The sequence below is a fragment of the Galendromus occidentalis genome, unplaced genomic scaffold (assembly GCF_000255335.2).
Source record: "Galendromus occidentalis unplaced genomic scaffold, Mocc_1.1 scf7180000077471, whole genome shotgun sequence".
Classification (NCBI taxonomy): Eukaryota; Metazoa; Arthropoda; class Arachnida; order Mesostigmata; family Phytoseiidae; genus Galendromus; species Galendromus occidentalis.
In genome coordinates this window covers 554,099-573,117 of record NW_003805459.1, presented here as the reverse complement: position 1 = coordinate 573,117, position 19,019 = coordinate 554,099, and the positions used below count along the sequence as shown (strand labels likewise).

Here is a 19,019-nt window from a genome sequence, read left to right as displayed (position 1 = left end):
GGAAGTTCATCCGATCTCCTAAATGCCGCAGAGAAACAGGCGGCCAATGGGTATCCGAGGATACCGATGACGAGCAGCAACAATCAGCTAGTATCCCTCAGATTATTATCCGTCGCGCAGTTCCATTCTAGAACAGAGCTGAAACAGCGATGGAAGCTCAACATCATCGTCACAGCAGAGTGCGTCGCAGCGATGAAGCCTCCGCTCGAAATTGGACGCCATCAGACTAGCTGCGGCTGTTCATTCTGGACTCCACATACAACTTCAAATCACGCACGCTCACATCGACCGTTCCGAAGAGCGCTGGGAAAATATCACGAAAAGTCATCTGAATGATATCTGTCGGAGTTTCCATTCTGCGTCGCGTTGCTGCCTCCGTCCAGAGTTATTCTATTCTAGTTGGCGAATGTTCTGACGGTGAAAATCGTGACTTTCGATTCTAGTTAGGCGGGCGTTCCACGGGGCTGAACCTCTCGGAAATTAAAGTCTTTGGCTCCTTTCGAAAACCGAGAAGGGAATTAGTTCCGTAATTTGCGGTCGACCAAGGACGCTCCTCCAATTATATTACGACCCTTCCACCCGGCGGGCCGCCGACGAAATAAAATCATAGCGTGCCCAGAAAGATTTCCTGCATTTGTCAGCAAGCTCCAGGATCTTCTCCGCCGGCACTTTCTCCATTGATAGGAAGTCTTCGCCCTCAGGACGTTTGTACATGATTGAACAACGAACGCCTGTATCTGTACAGCGAAGCGCAGATTCCGGTATCCGGCTCGGCCCCCGGATGATCCTGGTAGCGTCGGCAATATTTTTCCTGATTGAGATCTCCATCTATAAGCAGACCGGGGCTCTCCAAAAATCGGATCCCTCCCAGGGATTGGATGACGTCCCGGTTTGCCGCTTGAAGGATCTGAACCTTCTATTTTCCAGGATTAAAATCATGTTTTTATTCCTGAGCGGATATCGCTCCCCACGCAATGAGGGTATCGAAAAATGATTTTATGGATCGGAAACTGTTCCCCTTTCTGGACCGCCATTGACGAAATCACACTGAAAATCATCTTCCCTCAGCCTAGAGAATAACTTCAGCGGTCTGAGAAGTATAGCAAGAGAATCCAGGATCCTCAGTATGTTTATGCATGACTCCTCAGGGCAAGGAGTCACGCTCCGTATTCGTCATCATGGTCCTTGAATTATTATTCGACAAAGTCAACGGTGGTCATTCGAAGTCTGCTCGCTTTCGCAGAGCCTCACAAAGCGATTGAGCTTTTAATAGATCCAGTATCGACCGTTCTTTGTGTGCCTCCCACCGTAACGTACGTACTAGCTTAGGCGGTGTCGTTGACGGTCTCTTCTTTCGAGCCGGTCCGAAACGGCAACCCAGGTTCTCGATTCCTCAAAAGATACCCATTCAGTGGGAGCAATCCGTCATCTCTTGGAGACCGCGCTACTCTCTGGCAGCGGAGAATACGTCGAATTTCATCATCATTGCCGATAATTGCGCACATTGCTTCGCCTTCGATTTCATTCTGCCAAAGGGCGCAGCCGATCTCCCGATCTGCAGCTCTCGATTGAGCGGGTCTGGAAGCCGCCTTTGGAAACATTTTTCGTTTGACTGCCCAACATCGGGCTTGAATCGTCGGTCGTCCGACTTTGAGCAGAGGCCCCACTCACCGTTAGGTCCAGTTCCTGTAACAGCTGTCTTTTTCGGTGCACAGAGTCGTTGAAGCGCTGATTCGATAATTTCGTCGCCCGATGTTTGAGATTCTCTGACAAGTTGATTCCTTTTGCGAATGATGATAAGTACAGTGAGACTGGCCTTAACTCGGGCTTCCAGCCGATCCCAAAATGGACGATCTCGGAAGCGAAAGAGGGGTCGCCTTTCGAATTCGCAGCGCTCCCCGCGCCCACGCAGCTCCTGCATCGGACAACACCGCTGACAGAGTGTTACAATGATCCAGAATTCCACTCGAATAAAATTCAAAGGCGTCAAAAACATGCGTCTGCGCCCGATTAGGAGTACCATATAAGTGCTGCACGGACTTATCGCGAATTCGGGGCTCTATCGCAAATTCGGAAAATCAAGGAGCCTTAATTCAGAGTGCATTTCGACCAGCTGCGTTGATGACTTCCCCATTGCCGAGCTTCGTGTACGATTCACTGTAGCGCCGGGGAGAAATTTGGCTGAGGAGCGATTTTATTCATTGGCGAGGAAAGATTCCGAGCGGTTTTCAGATAGCAAGCATTTTTTATTGCGCAGTGATTCCACAACACGAGACACACTGATTCGTCCCAAACTAGATTCGGATGAGCGGGAAATGCTTGTCAATAATAATAAATACACCCTTCAGAGTATTCCTTGAATGATATCAATGACTTGAGCTCTTTTAGATGCTACGATCCAGAATCCGAACTCGATCGGTGGACGAGCGCGGCGTCGGAAATCTTCCTAATCTCTGTATCGTCAAGTCGATACGAGCTCGGAGATCGCCCCGGAGTCCCACGAACGTTCACAACGAAGCTCCGGACGCATGATGAAGCTTACATCAAAAACCTTGCGAAGTTCCGTTGCCTTAAGCAGCAATGACCTTGAAGGGGGAGCCGGGGATGTTCTCGTCTCCCCATTTCACCATTATGATGTGGTCTCCTCTTTCCTTGCATTGATAGGTCACATTGTACATGTTGCGGCCCATGTGCTTGACGAAGGTCTCGTCGCAAGGACCTTTAGGTCCGAAAACGCTACAGTAGAGCATGTTGTTCCCGGCGTTGCTGCAGTCGACGGTGAAGGTGTTCGCGCGTCCCATGACCGCCTTCTTCAAACCCAAACCCTTAGAGGTGGCGCGTTTCGCGTCCGACTTGAAAGCGGGCAGACGATCGGCCTTCGCGGTGCCTTGTTTGCGGACGGTGTCCAGCTCGACGTTCGAGCTCTCGGCGACATTGGCGGCAACGAGACCTCCGGCGGAGGTTCGAGTGGCCTCACCGCTGACGCTGACCTTGAAGGGCGATCCGCATACGTGGTAGCCATTGTATTTAACAGCGATGAAGTAGTCGCCAGGCGCAAGGGGAGTGTAGTGGACCTTGTAGCCCTCGTCGATCTCTGTGCAATCCATAGAAACCTTTGTCGGTCCATCGACCTGGACCTTGAGCTTGCCAATGCCGGCAGCGGTCGTATCCACGATGAAGTCCGTCTTCTGGCCGGCGATTGCTTCCTTCAAGCCGGGACCGTGGGCGTTGACAGCGGCAGGATCAGCGTCGTCGGTGCCGACCAAGACCCTGAAGGGGGATTGAGGAATATGGACACCGTCGCAGCGGATATGGATGTGATGGACGCCATTTTCTTTCGGCAGGAAGCGCAGGGCCCACTCGTCTGCAATTATCATGAGAATAATTAGCAAGTCAACAAAGCGAATTCGGTCGCATCTCCGAATGAAGGCGTCGGAGCGGATCCTCCTCCTCTTCCCCCTGAGGTCCTTACCCGCATCGAGACAGCACATGAAGCAATCGTCTTTCTTGCCCGATGGGTCGACAACTTCTCCATCGAGGGTTCCCTTGGCGCCGTTCATGCGCAAGCTAAGATTGACGGGAGTGTTGACTTTGATAGAATCGGGAACGTTCGCAAGCTCGATCTGAGCGGCATCGCCAGCCGGCGGCATGACATAAACCTGTAGGTCGTGAATGCATTAATTCTATTCCAAGCTCTTTCACGAAGATCTGAATCCCCTCGTATGCCTTTTTCCCCCGCTTTTCTTTGTTTTTTCCGAGCCGTTTTCGCGATGAATCTCATGAGGCAGGACGCGCTACTGTTCGGGAGATTTTTTCAAAACCAAATCACAAACCTTGAAAGGTGAGTCGGGGATGTGCTGATCGTTGAACTTGATTCCGACTCGGTACTCTCCCGGATCAGTGACTTTGTACGATATATAGCAGGATCCATCTTTGCGATCCTTGAAGTCGATAGCGGCCTTCGAGGGTCCCTCAACGGACACCGCGAGCGCCCCGGCGCCAGCTTCACGAGTCCAGATATTGAACTCGCATGGCTCATCCGCGATACCCCGCTCGAGTCCTTGACCCCCTGCGTGGACTCGATGGGCTCCGAAGTCCCGGAGAGGTCCGACAGTGAATTGGAAGGGTGATCCCGGGATGTGGAACTTCTTGTGGCGCACGGTGACGGTGTGGACGCCAGCGACTTTGGGCACGAACGCGACCTCGAAGGCCTCATCGTCGGAATCCCGAATGCACGCCGGGTTCGTGTCGCCTCCGGGGCCCTGAACCTTTGCGTCCATGTCGAGAGCACACGAGTTGGGCATTTTGAAGATCAATTTGCACTCTTGTCTGGAAATGTGCGGACGCGTTTAGTTCCTGGAAGTCCTTCTCGTCTTTGAAAGATGTCTCGATCAATAAGGAGCGACCCCTTACCCGACATCGGAAATCGGAGCTGCCTCGCGCTGTTTCTTAATTCTTTCTCGTTGGACGTTGGAACCTTCACCGTCAACTTTGATCGTGAAAGGAGATCCTCGCACGTGGTGATCAGCGAACTTCACGTTCAGAATGTAGTATCCGGGCTCCGATGGAACGTAATTCACTTTCACCGTTCCGTCCTCATTGTCCTTGACTTTGATATCAGCCTTTGAGGGTCCTTCCATCGAGATGGACAGACCTCCATAACCTGCGAAGATCCCGTCGCCCGTGGCTCGTGAGTCCCGCTCAGTTCCTCCGTATCGGCTTCCGCTAGCGAATTATTGCTGCCTCGGAATGGTACTCACCGGCGTCCTTGGTATTTATGACGAACTCGTTGGCTTTCTGAGTGATTCCTTGGATCAAACCGGCTCCAGAAGTCTGGACTCGGGTTGAGTCTCCGATTTCGCAATCCAGGACACTGATCTTGAAGGGCGATCCAGTTATCTCCTGTCCCTGCCGACGGACGTGGATTTGGTGGTCTCCAGTGAGACGGGGCGTGAAAGAAATTCCTGGAATGACCGAAGGTTTTCAGGGCGATCGTCCATCGCGGATCTCTGACTCGTCTCCACAGCGATCTTGTCCCGACTAGAACTCTGAGCTTCCATACCTAGCTGGCCGTTGGGCAGCTGCTTAAGGAAGCACGGCTCCTCGAGACCGTTCGGGGCTACGATGTAGGCATTGAGGGTCTTGATATCCTTCTCTTGGACCTTCAGCGAAACCTCAGAAGAGTGACCCACGGAGATCTGGGCGCGTTTGCGGCCTTCGCCAGTGACCTTCGCGGTGAAGGGCGATCCCTTGATGTGCTCATCGGCGAATTTGATCGTGATCTTGTAGTCACCCGGTGCCGCGGGCAGATACGTCACCGTCACCGTGCCGTCGCGATTGTCGTGGTAGTTGATATCGGCCTTGCTCGGACCCTCAACGGCGACGTTGAGTCCTCCGGATGCGGCACCCTTGGTCGAGATGTGGAACTGAGTGGGCTCGTTCGCGATCCCGTGAACCAAGCCAGGGCCGTAGGCGGTAACGTATCCGGACGAGATCGAGTCGACGTTGAACTTGAAGGGACTGCCCTGAATGTGCTCGCCGTTGAATTTTACGTGCAGTTCGTGACAGCCCTCTTCGCGGGGATCGTAGCGGATGGACACGGTTCCGTCTTGGTTGTCGACGATCACAGGCCTGTCGATTCCTCCGGACGGCATTTTGACGAAAGCGTCGACGTCAGCACTGTTCTTGTGACGTGTAGGAAGATTGGTGAGTTGGAGGCCGTGGAACTTCTTGGTGGTCTTGGTCTCTTTGCGGTAGCTTGTTGTTGTTGTGCTCTCCTCGTAAACTTCTTGCGTCGTCTGAGGAATAGAGGAGAGTTTCGATAATTATTCCAGATCCCTGGTGTAATCGAAGGTGTCCCTCCCACCCGTTGAACTATGAAATTGTTTTCCGAACCCTCCACTTCAGCTTGTTTTCATTGCAGGAATGATGAACGAGCTGCCATTGAGGAAGATCCTGAAGGAGACTTTCAGAGCCTGAAGAATTCGCCCGCAGAGTAAATTACTTTTCTCGGAGAGGAGGAACGAATTTCATGAGCCTCATCGTGGAAACTATGAGGAGCAGAGATCCTACTGCTTTAAATTTGGCAGGGGAGAGCTCGACAAAAGCGACCATCATTAGTTCAATGAAGAGCTCGCCGCGAACTGGTCGACCTAACGCTTGCATTCTCTCGAGCCTGGAGATAGATCGAGACCCTTGTTGTGATCCGACCGGCTAACACAGGTCAGTATCTGCAACTCGAGAGGCTGTCATCTCGGTGGTTTCTGACGACGGTGGGTACGATTGCCAAGATCACATCAGCCAATCAGCTGGTAAGGCTCGCCTCTTGGCTGGTAGGGCTACCTAGCGGGCATCTCATGTGATCTAAGAGCACCCACAAAGTGCCCCGACAGCGAGAGGAAAACACAAACCCTCGTCTCTGGCCGGCGGACGGATCTAAGCGGAAGTGAATGAGTTGACGAACGAGCACCTTTCAGAATTCCAAAGACAAACGGGTAGAAGAATGAAGTCGGTGTTCGCCAACCTGCCCGGACAGCCACCACTTAGATGCCGCGAGCTCGGGCCACTCGGTCCAATAGTTTGCGAAACCTAGCTAGAGGCGAGGATCAATAGGGGCCGCAGACAAAAAGACGATTACAGGGAATTCCTACCGGGGATAATCGACCTGAATATCTTTGGGAAACTCCTGCTTGATATTCTCGCCAATTATCTCTACACCCTCTATGCCCTCGACTGCTACATAGGAGATCTCTCGATGTCGAGAGTATGAAGCAAATACGTTCTTACTCATATTTTTTCCGAAGCATCGGCTGAGTGTGATCTACCTGGGTCGAGTCTCGGAAGATCGAAAAGTATCGTGAAAGCCAATCTTTTCGGACAGAGCATCTCGAATCAGCTTTCAATTGAAGCTAAGGCTCCGCGGAAAGATCCTCATTGTCGAAATCACATTGCACCTCCCGAGAGTTCGCATTCCGGGAGGATGCGAGGCCGATAGGGTCAGCAAGGTGAAGGAATGAGGTTCGAGCTTGCTCTTGGCAACTCATAGCTTCTCCTTTGTGATTTTAAATTCCAACCGCTTGAGGAACGATCGAATCCGCATCGATGGGGATTTCCCGAGCTTCGCACGCTCCAACGATCCCCGAGAGATTCAAGCGGAGCAGCATGAGAGCACCTGCGCATCATACCGTTCCGCCTCCTGCCCGACCAAGCAGATTGGGGTTCCGAATACCAACAATTAGCAAGCTAACTAATACTTGTCGAGACCCGTCTATCGATGTGCAATCGAAGAGCAACGGAGAACCGCTCGAGAACGAAACTCACCTGCAACGCACGAGCCTCCGATAGCTCGTTCCAAAGTGCAAACACCACTTCCCGAAACCTTAAACTATGACTCTGTCAAGTGCTCGGAGAGCAGCGACTCTCGCAGAGCTTCGTAGGATGCTCGGACTCGCACTCTCCCGGAACCATCCGTCCGCCCGCCCGCCACCCGGCCAGCCCGCCCCGAGTCCGAAAGCAAGCCTTTTGGCCTAAAGGCCGAATAATGTGATGATATTGTTACGAACGACCCTTGCTTCTTGAGCAGCGGTCGGGTCACTTGAAATAAGGCATCCCCGCAGTCTTCGGTAACCTTTGTACCCAGACCCTGTATCCTAACGATCGTCGTCGTCGTCGTCGTTCGTTCATTCGTTCGCTCGTCGGTGGCTTTCACACTCATTGACCCGCTTGCGAGTAATACGGCACGTTCGCCGAAGCTTCAAAGACGCTCTCTTCAAGAAAAGATGACTCCCGCTCGGGAGATATCAATCGGCATTTGGGGAAATCTTTCGGAAAGCTGTACTTCACGCCCATGGTCAGCGGACGGTATAAGAGAGATTGGCCACAAAGGAAGATTCGCAAAATGAGAATCCTCAACCCAGAGCCCGGAAGCATAACTCTCCGAGCCGAGCAGCGATTATTTTCTGCATCGGATTCGGGCTGTTCTACTGGGACAGATTTGAAGCGCTGAAGCTCGATACTACCGATGCTGACGCCTCGCCCTGAGTCTATCATGGGGACCGGGGCTCCTCAAAAAAATCCCGACGGAATCTCGACGAGAGCCGCTCAAGCGAGACCCGCGGACACGTTTGATAAATTTCTATCAATGAATTCCGAGGAGCACGATTCGAGTCGCACCGAATATTCACGCTCAGCACCATTGTTCTCTACTCCCGAACTCATTCATATCCTATAAGCAGAGTCTCGCGTGGCTGTCAGGACGAGAACTCATAGATACGCTGATCGGGCGTTGTGAGAACCTACAGCTCTGATGAGCTTCGACGCAGACACCTCGTGAGCACAATGGCCAGGGCGAAGAATGTAGGGCTCGCGCGCAGATTCCTCTCACCCAGATATTGACACGGCTCGGGAGCGTATCGCTCTCAATCTCTACCTGTCAGCATTTTTTTAATTGCGTCCTATAGGGTAAAATAGGTTGATATTCCTCTCTCATTTACTCTGAGCGTTTGATTAATGCTGGACTTCTTCTCGACCCGGCTCTAATCTACAAAGTTTTTGGTCGACCACTGACTTCCCGCGGCTTGCAGATTTCCAAATACCAGAGACATTTTTGCGAGAGCCTGCAATGATGAACGCCGCCGGTCTACGTCACGGTCATGATCTCAGCTCTGTGCCGTCTAAGACGATGCGGGTCTTTTCGCCGGAGAATCGATAAGCTCCTCACTTCGATTGAATGCCCTCGAATTTCAGGTTCGAATATCATGTCGGCATCTGGATCTATCCGAGAGTCGAGGATCGATTGGAGGGCATGGACTGCATTTTTGATGATTCCCGCCGAGATCTTCCATGATATGTACGAGTTTATCGGTCCCTCTCGGGGATCGAGAAAACTTGCCGCTCTATTCGATGGCTTCCCTTGGGAACGCTGAATACTATCCACGCATGTTCGGGCTTGCCGCAAGGTTTGGTGATGCCTTTCCTCTGAGAGAGTCTCAAAACAGAGCTCTGGTGTTGTGTAGATATATCGCGACTCAGCTGAGGGTTGATTGGCTCTCAGAGCCTCGTAACAATCTCTGCGAGCAACGAATATCTCAGTCGACCCCTGCATTCAGTTCGCTGAGTTTGCGGACCTTGAGGCGTAGCGAGAAGCGAGCGGGCGTTTATCACGGAAATATTCCTCCAAGCGGAATAATTCTTCGTGAAAGAAAGTCCCATTCGTCCACATGAGAGCGTTTGCCTGCGTTCCGTGACACGCTTTCGGGAGAATAGATTCCAGGCATTCCTATGGGCAAGGAGGGTGCGGCCCCCCTGACGCATTCCGTTGAGAACATTCCCGAAGACGTTCCTTAGTTTTCGGGACCTCCGAGCTCTGGACGAAGCCGACGCTCTGATTGGCGGCGAGGTCTCAGTCCCTGCTCTGCTCTCGAGGAGGCCAACGGTATGGGTATCGTATCGTCTACCTACCTCCCGGACAATGCCTCGTCGACTGTCGGGAGATCGTTACAATTCGTGAGATGCAGTGATCGGTATCGTCATTCGGAATTCTGATCGGCGGGCTGCTACTTTGTAATATTCATCCGCCTCAATGAGGGGGAATAGAGACAGGACTTCGACTGAGTGAGCTTCTGGTGACATCTTTCAGCCCGAGGAGACTGTCGGGGAAACAAATGGTTCGACCTGTTATGCAAGAGCTGCTTCGAGCTAGATCACTCTGGAAGGACGGGCGGGCCGGCAGGTAGGCAAGCAAGCAAGCGAGCTGGCAGGTATGCTAGCTGGCGGGCGTTTGGAAGGCGGGCGCACTCAGTTCTCGGACCGAAAGTGCTCGAGAACCAGCGTCCGAGGAGGTGGATGCCTCGGCGAAAACGACTCGAGTCGTTTTGGCCCGGCTTCTTGATGAGCGTCTGTGAGATTCGAGTGAGCCCGCGTAGTCGCCCTCAGCGGAATCCTTCTCGATGGAAGAGATAGGACGCGACAGAAAGCTGACCGCATCGGATGACAGCTCATCACATCGGGTGTAATTAAATTGTAAAAAAAAATCACCACTCGAGACGGACAAGGCCCGACAGAACGATTCCCGCCGTGTGGCTGACCGACGAAAAAAGACTTTCATTCGGCACCGGGATCCTCGTGACTGACGAGCCGGCTACTGGATGTACTCACCACGATCTTAGTGGTTTTCGTGATTTTTTCCCCTCCGAACTTAAGGTCGAAGTTGTATTCTCCCTTCTCCTTGACCTTGAAACGGACGCTCTGAGTTCCGTCCTTGTGGACGATCGTATCGACTTCACTACAATCTGTGACGCTCTTCGTTTTCGAGCCCACTTTGGTTATCGATCCCGTGAGCCGTCCTTCACCGGCACCTCGGGTGTCCACTTTGACCTCGTAGTCCTTACCGACAGCCACCGCCTTCGGAATAGAATTCTCTGGAAACATACGAGAGGATATAATGTAACACATTGTGCGGGAGGAACGACGTCCTGTAGAGCTTCGGTCCTCTCGGGCAGGCATGCCCCAGGAATTCTTTCCAACTCACCATCGAAAATACATTTCGAATGATCTCCGGCTTTCTTGGCGTCCACCTGGAAGCTGCACTGTTTGACTTCCTTATCGTCGTACTTGGTGACGATCTTATTCTTGCCGGGGGTATCGCAAACGAACAAGACCTTAGTCTTGCCGTCCGGGAGCATCCTGGTTTTTGCTGGTCGGACCTCTCCATTCGGACTCTGTGCAGAAAAGACAGAACAGAAATAATATGAAGGGAAATCTCCGACGATTTAGCGCTCGCAAAGCAAAAACAGCTCCACGTTTCCCGTGCACTCACTACGACGTCGATGTCGAGTTTCCCAGCTCCGGCGTCCGTGGTGTCGATGACGAACTCCTGAGGAATCGAGCAAGGGACCTCTTTCGGCGGAGCTCCCACCATTTTTATGTTGTTAGGTTCTGCCTTCGGCTTAAGCTTCAGGTTGAACGGGCTCTTCGGCACTTCCTTGCCAGCAGCGCGGACTTCGATCTTGCATGCGGCGCCTTCATTTTCAGGTGGGATATAATCGACCGAGAACTTCCCATCGCCGATGTCCGTGACCTCTACAGGACACGCGGTTCCATCTGCGGAGTACCCTGACGCATTAGCTTCAACGGTCAAACCATCGACGGAGCCGGAGACAGATCAACTCAATTCACTTATATGGAACTAAATTTCTCTCTCGCCGCAGCTCCTACCCGAGGACGTGACGGTAGCGCTGACCGGGAGTTTCCCTCCGCCGGCGGCAGCCTTGGTGTCCACGGTGAAGTTCTGCGGAACGCCGGCGCGAACTTTGCCCTCTTCGAGTCCGGGGCCCGAGCAGGTGACTTTCGATACGTCGAGACTCTTAGCAGCGGGGACTTCGAAAACGCTCCCCGGAACGTCCTGACCGGCGAACTTGACCCCGATGCGGTAAACTCCCTCGGTGTCAGGCACATATGTCACGGTGCATGTCCCGTCCCTGGAATTCGGGCGGGTTCGGCGAGATTATCACAAGCCTCGCACCGACTGCTCCTCGAGCTTCGGATCCCAGGCTGAATTGAGAGGGGTACCTGTTATCGACGCAGGTCATCTTCGCTTCGGTCGGGCCTTCGATCGAGAGCCCGAGGCCTCCTGTCCCGGCACCTTTGGTCTCGACGGTGAATTTGTTTTCTTCGTTCACCTTCCCGAACTCGATTCCAGGCCCGTAGACCTTGACCCTAGATGGATCGCAACCGCTCTCCACCTTGACGGGGAACGGACTGTCCGGAACGGGTATGCCGTCGACCGTCACTTTATATTCGCAGGTACCTTCAGAAACAGAGGTCTAGAGATGAACGCCTCTCCTTTTCTGTCACTCACTCAGTGGAATGATCATCCATCCCCGCCAGAGCCACCTTCCCTTACCAACTTCTTTCGGAATGTGGGTGACCTTGAATTTTCCGTTACCAGTCGACTCCACCTTGGCCAATTGGCGAGAACCGTCAGGCTTTACGATTGTGCACTCGATCTTATGATCATCCGGTTTGGGGAGCTTCGACGTATCCACTTGGAACTCGTTGATTGCGTTGGTGAAGATGACCGGTTGAAGTCCGCTCACGACGACATCCTTGGTGCTCATGTGAGGTTCGACAGCGACCTTGATAGGCGATCCAGGCACGGGTTTTCCGCCTTGCTCGACAGTTACCTAGAAATTCATGCTCGTATCGAGGTTCTGTAGTTTTCTAAATTCAACTTACGTAAACCTTTGTCTCCAAGAATTCAACTGCTCTGATGAGAGAAGCACTGCCCCACTCACGAAATGGTTTCCAGGCGTGGGAGCCTTGTACTCGCAGGTGAAGGTGCCGTCCTTGTTATCCGTCATCTTGACCTTCACCTCGTCGCCGTCTTCATTTGTGATTTTCACCTTGGGCTTGGCGGAGCCTGCGTTCTTGCAATCTATGAAGAACTTTGTGGGAGTGCTGCTTTTGACTCCTTTTTCAACGCCCGGTCCGTAGACCTTCACTTTCAGAGGATCCGCGCTAGCTGTCACATCGACCTAGAGGATAGGGAAGCGATACTTGGAGAAGGTCCGACACGACCTTCAAGCAAGAGATGCTCCGATTGCCCGGACCGTAGTCCGGCTCCTCAGGTTCTCGAAGAGTGTCCACAGTCTGCACCGAGAGCTTACCTTGAAGGGGCTGTCGGGAATCGCACACCCGTTGTAGTTCACACACACGGTGTATTTTCCGTCGTCTTTGGGCTTGTACGAGCAGGTGACAGTTCCGTTCTTGTTTGACTTCACGGTGACTGGAATCGGCTCATAGTTCTCATTATGGATTTCCACCGAGACATCGGGATCCGACTCTGGCTTCGCAGTTGCCGCTTTGCAGTCCACGGTAAACTCGACTTGCTTGTCCTGCTGAACGCCTGGGCTGAGCCCCGGACCGAAAGCTTTGACCTGGAGGTTGAAACGCATCGATGAAGGGTCGGGAACCCGGGTGTTATATCTCAGTTCCCGTGAATTTAATCGAGTAGCGGGTGCTTTGACCAAGATATGCTATACCTTAGTGAGATCGAATTCTTTCTCGGGTTCGATGGTTGCGACGTATGGCGATTTCGGAATATCCTCGCCGTCGCACAAAATATGAATGACGTAGTCTCCTGGCGCGCTGGGTGTATACGTCACACCGGCAGATCCATCACCAAGATCCTCGCATTGAATCGAGCATTTCGATGGGCCTGCATGAAAGTTTGTAATCTGAGTTTCTAGTCGTTTCGTCCATCATGAAGTCCTGACTCTTGGCGCTCTACCGACCTTCGATGGTGAAACTCAGCGAGCCGGTCTCTCCGTTGGTATCGACCGTGAACTTGGCGGGCTTCTCGGTGACACCCCCCTTCAGTCCCGGGCCGTAGGCTACGATCTTAGATTCTTTGAAAGGACCAACCCCCACCTCGTATGGCGCTTTGGGGATCTCGTCACCGCCGTATTTGACCACGACCTTGTGCGGACCTTCTTTGACGGGCTTGTAGGTGACATCATAGCGATCGTCTTTGGTCTGTTTGATTTCTACGGGCAAGAGTTTGCCATCAGGATCAGTGACTTCCACCTCAACGTTGCCATCGCCGGCATCGGTGGTCAGGACTTTGAAGTCGGCAACGTCTCCGACACGCACTCCCTTCTTCTGGAGACCGCGTCCGGACGCCTTCACGCGGCGGGGGTTGCATGCTGAAATACGAAGCCGGTCGATTAGATCGACTTTAAGAGGACAAGGCCTCGTATAATCAGAGGATTGTGGGATTCGATTGACGAAAACTCACGCAGTCCCACGTTGACCTTGAATGGGGCTTTCGGTATCGGTTTTCCAGCGAACAAGACCTGAACGGTGTGCGGACCGGGCTTCACGGGGCAGTACTCGCATTTGTACAAATCATCCGCAACCTTGGTGAGCTTCATGGGAACCGCTGAAGTTTTCCCTTCAGGGTCCGTGATAACGCACTCAACCTGACCGAATCCAGCGCCGGTCGTTTTGACGTCGAAGTGCGTGAGTTTACCCGCGGGTCGACCTTTGGGCTCGATACCGGGACCGGACGCAACGCATTTCTTGGGGTCTCCGGGCGTGCCTTCGATGTTCACGGCGAAAGGAGCTTTCGGAACATCTTGGCCGGCGAACTTGACGAACACTTTGTGGGCGCCCTGGGTTTTCGGAGTGTAGCTCGCCTTCCAGCGCTTTTTGCCTTCATCTTCCAGTTTGATGTCGACCTGCGGGAGATTTTCCGTTGGCGTGATTCGTCTCACGTTCCGTGGGAAGCGGACGCACCGATACTCTATGGAGGAATTATTTCATCGTATCGGACTTCACCTTGGTCTTGTTGCCTTTTTCGTCCTCTACCCAGGCCTCGAGGTCGCCTTCGCCAGCCCCGAACGTTTCGATGGTGAAGGTGGTCGGGGCACCGCACGTGACACCTTTGGGCTCAATGCCAGGACCGAAGCAGCGGACTTTCTTGGGATTGGTTTCCAGCTTCAGAGGCGCGGCTTCCTTCAGCTTTGCGTTGGGGAACTGAGACAGGTAAGTCATCATCGAGAGCTCGTCGACTTTAGGGTTCGCCATGTTATCCGGATCGATGAGCTGTGGGGTTGAAACATACAGTGGAACACTGAAACCTCTAATACCTCGACAATTCACACGCTATTATATGTCAGGGACAGTCTTGAAGGGTCGGATCCCGTCCATACCGGAGCTACACCCAGCCATTTTTCGGCGGCATCCATGGCTTCCTTGATATTCCTGACGTTGTCCTTGGGATCCCATTTCTGCCAGTTGGGACACAGTCCCGGCGCCAAGGCATCGACAAGAGCGCCCAAAGTCGTTCCATCGTTCCAATCTTTGGTGAAGTTCTTCACAGATTTATCGGGAATCTACTCGGGATGGAGGAATAGGAGAATTCGGATCAGTTTCATATGCAGGGAAGGCGAGCGCGAACTATTTCGCGGATACAGCGGGAATAATGCCGGTTCTGGAGTGATCGAGGGTGACTTATGGCGGGGAGTGACCTTTGATTGGATCCACTTGAGGAGTCGGTCCTTGGGTGTTTTCGCTTTTCCTTCGAGGAGATTCTCATCGTCACCTTCCCACATGGGGAGGGAGATGGAGTAGTGAAGAATGAGCGTCCAGATCAGACCCAGGATCAGTTTCAGTTTGCAGTCCACGATATCCGATGAGTCTGAAAAGAGGAATCGAGGCCACAAATCATCGGTATGTTCGAGCTAGGCGTGCTGTCACCTATCCTTCGCTCAATTAGTTCTGACTCAGAACTTCCGAGTCCCGATCCAAGGAGCCACGACGATGCCTCCGCGAAATTTTGATGGAGAATGAAAGTCGAGCTCGAACTAATCACCCGCCGCGGCCCCATGGAATTTTCTGACGGAGTCCGCGAGGAATACTTAAACGCCGACACCTCGACTCAGAGAAAGATCGTATCCTCGAATTCAATGGATTTCGGCCGGTATTCCGATGGGTAGCGTCGACATCGAGACGCGGCTTGCAGGGCAGTAGTTCATCGAACCCGAGCCCTCAGCCGGTCTCGAGACTCGCGCTCGCTCTCCGGAATCGTTTCGTTCACGAGATGGACTCTGGCTCGATGGCGGAACCGCTTGAGCCGGTTAGAGAGGCCCTTGACCTGAGCCGGCTTCTAGGAGACCGTTACAAGCACAAAAAGGAAGAGAAGATGCTATTTTAGGTCTCTAGAGTGCTGACCATCGTTGTGTGTCGGTTTCTCCTTTTCAGAATAGGCAGCCCTCAGAATGTGAGAAGGGTTCCTTGAGAGACTGATTGTGAGAGGATCGGTCCCGCGGTCAGATGCCGCCCGGAACCCTGCATGGGCGCAGACAAAGATCATCTCATCATTATTCCCCTGTAAACAAAACCTCGCGCCGGCCAGAGAAAAACATCGCGTCGTGCCGGTCTCTCGCACTCAGCCAAAAGAAGAGTTCGGTAAGTATTCCGAATCTTAAATCGACGTTGGAATTTCCCAATCCCACAGAGCCCTTGAAGTATCCTCCCTGGAGCATCCCTCAGATAGTCGCGCGGGCGAACCCTTCAGGATTATGGGCGGCATGATGAATTTTTCGATAGAGGATTACTGCCAAGTCAGTTGGAGCTGGTCACTTGCCGAAGTGCCTCGTCCGAAAGACCGAGGATTCGCCTCAACGCCGTCTCTGAGACTAGCCAGCCAGAGCGATGAAAATATATTCGTGGTGCTCAGAATTCAGGCTTCGAAATTCGTTGTGATGGGACGGGGGTCATCCGTGCTCTCTCTGCACTACGAAAAAAAACACGAGCCGATATCTGGCATCAGGAACGATATCTCTCGGGAGTGATGATTCCGAATTGGCAGATAGGCAGAACGGAGCTCCCTTCTCGGCAAAGATAGGTTGAGATTCGACCACAGCTCCGGGAGGAGTGCCACGACCGCCTCTACCCCGTTGATTGCCGTAGGCAGCTCTCAGCTGATCGGACTTCCTAATGAGAACCCTCCACTAGCGTGAATGATGACACCACCTCGCAGGAATGCCCGGATCTCTTCACCCTTTCGATAGATACGAAGACTTCTGTCAAGGGAGCGAAATTAGCTCAAGCAAAACTCAAAGTTAATCTCAGAGATCGGGTCTGCTCCTCGAAGCTGAATCTGCGCTCCGGCTCACTTGCTCACCATCAAAATTAAACCGTGGCCCTGCCCTTCCTTATGGCAAATCTACCATCTCAACCAGATCGGCGAGTTCGAACACGCGCTTGCAGGAACTCCCTATCTTCGACAGAGTTCTTTGTTGCAGAATGGCTGAGCGGTACAACATCCACTCCCAGTTGGAGCACTTGCAGTCGAAGTATATCGGAACCGGACACGCCGATACGAACAAATTCGAATGGCTCGTGAATCAACATCGCGATACGTGCGCTTCTTACATCGGTCACGACAATATGTTGTCGTTCTTCGCCATTGTTGAAAACGAGACGAAAGGACGGGTGCGTTTTAACCTGATGCGGAAAATGCTTCAGCCGTGTGGCCCGCCACCCGAGAAGCCGGAGGACTAATCTGCTGGATCGATGTAAATATCTCGGTGGATTTCTAATGTGTAAATAAATGATAGCGTTTCTGAAGGAGACCCATGGAGTTGACCACGGCAGCGAATTTCCAGCGAAATTTTCTCTGACAGAAGCCTCATCCGCGTCATAGCTCAAGCCAGAGATACCAATCTCCGATGGCAAGCACTGGCTGGTGGGCTCCTGCCCACAGCAGCGGCGATTGGGTGTAGAGCAAGTACATCGTCGTTAGCTTGTCTGATGTCTCCGCGGTCCATTATTCAGGAAAGGGAGGTCTACGCTCGTTGCACCAAGAGGGCTAATAGACGTCTTTGTTTCTGTTTGAGCTCGAGCGAGGCACGTATGGGAAGTTTTGTTGGGGAATCGTTTGAGGGAACGCATTAATTTGTCATATCAGATCGCGCGAGGAAGTATTCGCAGAGGAGAAGGGCTTAGCTTCGAATGACTCACCGATGTTGACAAGTTTTAGGCCTTCGTCATCGGTGAGGAACTTCAGGCCAACGTACACGTTCTCCAGCTTCTGACCTCGGACGGTGGGTCTTTTGGAGAACTTGTACGGGCATTTCTTTCCCGAAAGAACTTCCAGCAAAGCAATGAAGCGAATCCCGTCAGCGAAGTCGGTCTCGAGCGATGCTATTGTCTTCTCTACTTGCGTCAGGTGCTGATTTACCCATCGCAAGAAGGTGTTCTGCTGGATGCGTTTCCAAACCGCATCTTCGTCGAGATTCTTCTTCATTTCTGCATCCTTCTTCTGCTGCTCTTTACTGAGCACCATCTGCAACGCATGGGACGCATCAATTAGTCGAAGATGCAAGTCTCGAAGCCCCTTGTCATCACTGACTGAGCGGGAAAATCCCCTCCACCCTAGAGAAGCCAGGGTCGCCGATTAAGTGCGAAACAGAGCTCGGAGATCGAGCGGCTGCCGAAATGTTTACAGCGAGGAACTTCGTTACGTCATTTATATGTTTAGCCTGCTAGAGAGCTTGACCGTGGGCTGGCGGTCCGTTCCGGGACTAGTTTCTAGAGAAAACAATGATTTCGCTGATATGTCTCATTCGCAAGTCGCTGGACGATGCGTCACAATCTCCAGGTCTGTCGCAATAGTTCACGGCCGAAGCGACGGAAAAACAGATTCCCGCTTAGGAGACCTAATGTCATCCCGGGATGAGTCGCTTCCTCAGGATCGAGCGATCAGAGATTTTGAGCCAATCGCCGTTTCATGATCGGGAAGCGCCTTGTGAGCGCGATGCTTGGTGGGTGTTGCTGCGGCGCTTCATGTTCCACCCCTAACGCCACAGAGCCCATTCAGGAAGCTAGACACTTCTGAAAGAGATTCCCGTGCCGAGAGCATGGCCCCATAAGGACCGGGAGTGTCCGCGTCATTTCCTTTAGTAGCGCTCTGGTTCCGGTGAACCAGCGCCGGAGAGAGCCAAACTATATTTAAAGGCTCGAGGGTGATCAGTTCTCCGACTCCGAGGACAGGAGCGTGGATGGATTGGCTCGGAATATTCCGTTGATACATTCCGGAACTTCTTGATTTTGACAAGAGCAAGGGCCGACGTTTCTTCGGTGTATTCCTACCCAGGGAAACTAGAAAGAGGTCTCCCGACGCTACCGAGTCGACGGGGATTCTCTCCCGGAGAACGAGTGAATAGCTCGTCTCCGGGAATTCTCTCGAGATGCTGCGGTGTCTCGCGATATAGGCAGTACTTTGAAATGGCCGAACACGGACCAAAGGCTGAAGACCCTTTAGCTACAGAGGTGGTGCCGGTTGAGTTGGTGGTGCTGGTGTCATCTCATCAAGCTACACGAACCGTCCGTCTGACTGGCTTGCTAACTCTGCTGGCCAACTACACCCACTGAGATAGCCCTAACACCATCGGAGTATATCGTCGGGTCGCACAAGGTCGAATGACCGGAATATTCAACAACACCCAAGTATT

General features: G+C 52.7%; 1 protein-coding gene across 1 annotated transcript; it reads right to left on the bottom strand.

The window, feature by feature from the left end:
* Window positions 1-2,304: 2,304 nt before the first annotated feature.
* On the bottom strand, window positions 2,305-17,851 carry cher (filamin A protein cher). Its single transcript, XM_029111810.1, has 21 exons — window positions 17,527-17,851; window positions 15,030-15,199; window positions 14,712-14,894; window positions 14,338-14,604; window positions 13,796-14,237; window positions 13,293-13,703; window positions 13,041-13,216; window positions 12,666-12,935; window positions 12,294-12,533; window positions 11,903-12,182; window positions 11,569-11,806; window positions 11,215-11,477; window positions 10,817-11,112; window positions 10,529-10,718; window positions 10,156-10,418; window positions 5,063-5,798; window positions 4,761-4,964; window positions 4,414-4,663; window positions 3,834-4,329; window positions 3,473-3,659; window positions 2,305-3,364 (listed from the first exon to the last, which is right to left on the bottom strand). Exons 1-21 carry the CDS (start codon window positions 17,849-17,851, stop codon window positions 2,571-2,573), a joined length of 6,681 nt encoding a protein of 2,226 aa, XP_028967643.1. The 3' UTR covers window positions 2,305-2,570.
* Between the last annotated feature and the right edge of the window lie 1,168 nt (window positions 17,852-19,019).

Bases quoted from the DNA above. Each gene is read 5' to 3' on its own strand.
- cher (XM_029111810.1), bottom strand. From the start codon at position 17,851: ATGGTGCTCAGTAAAGAGCAGCAGAAGAAGGATGCAGAAATGAAGAAG. The intron at 12,183-12,293 runs GTGAGTGGGGCA...ATGAATTTCTAG, and splicing joins CCACGCCTGGAAACCATTTC to GTAACTGTCGAGCAAGGCGG. The intron at 11,478-11,568 runs GTACCCCTCTCA...CCCGAATTCCAG, and splicing joins ATGACCTGCGTCGATAACAG to GGACGGGACATGCACCGTGA.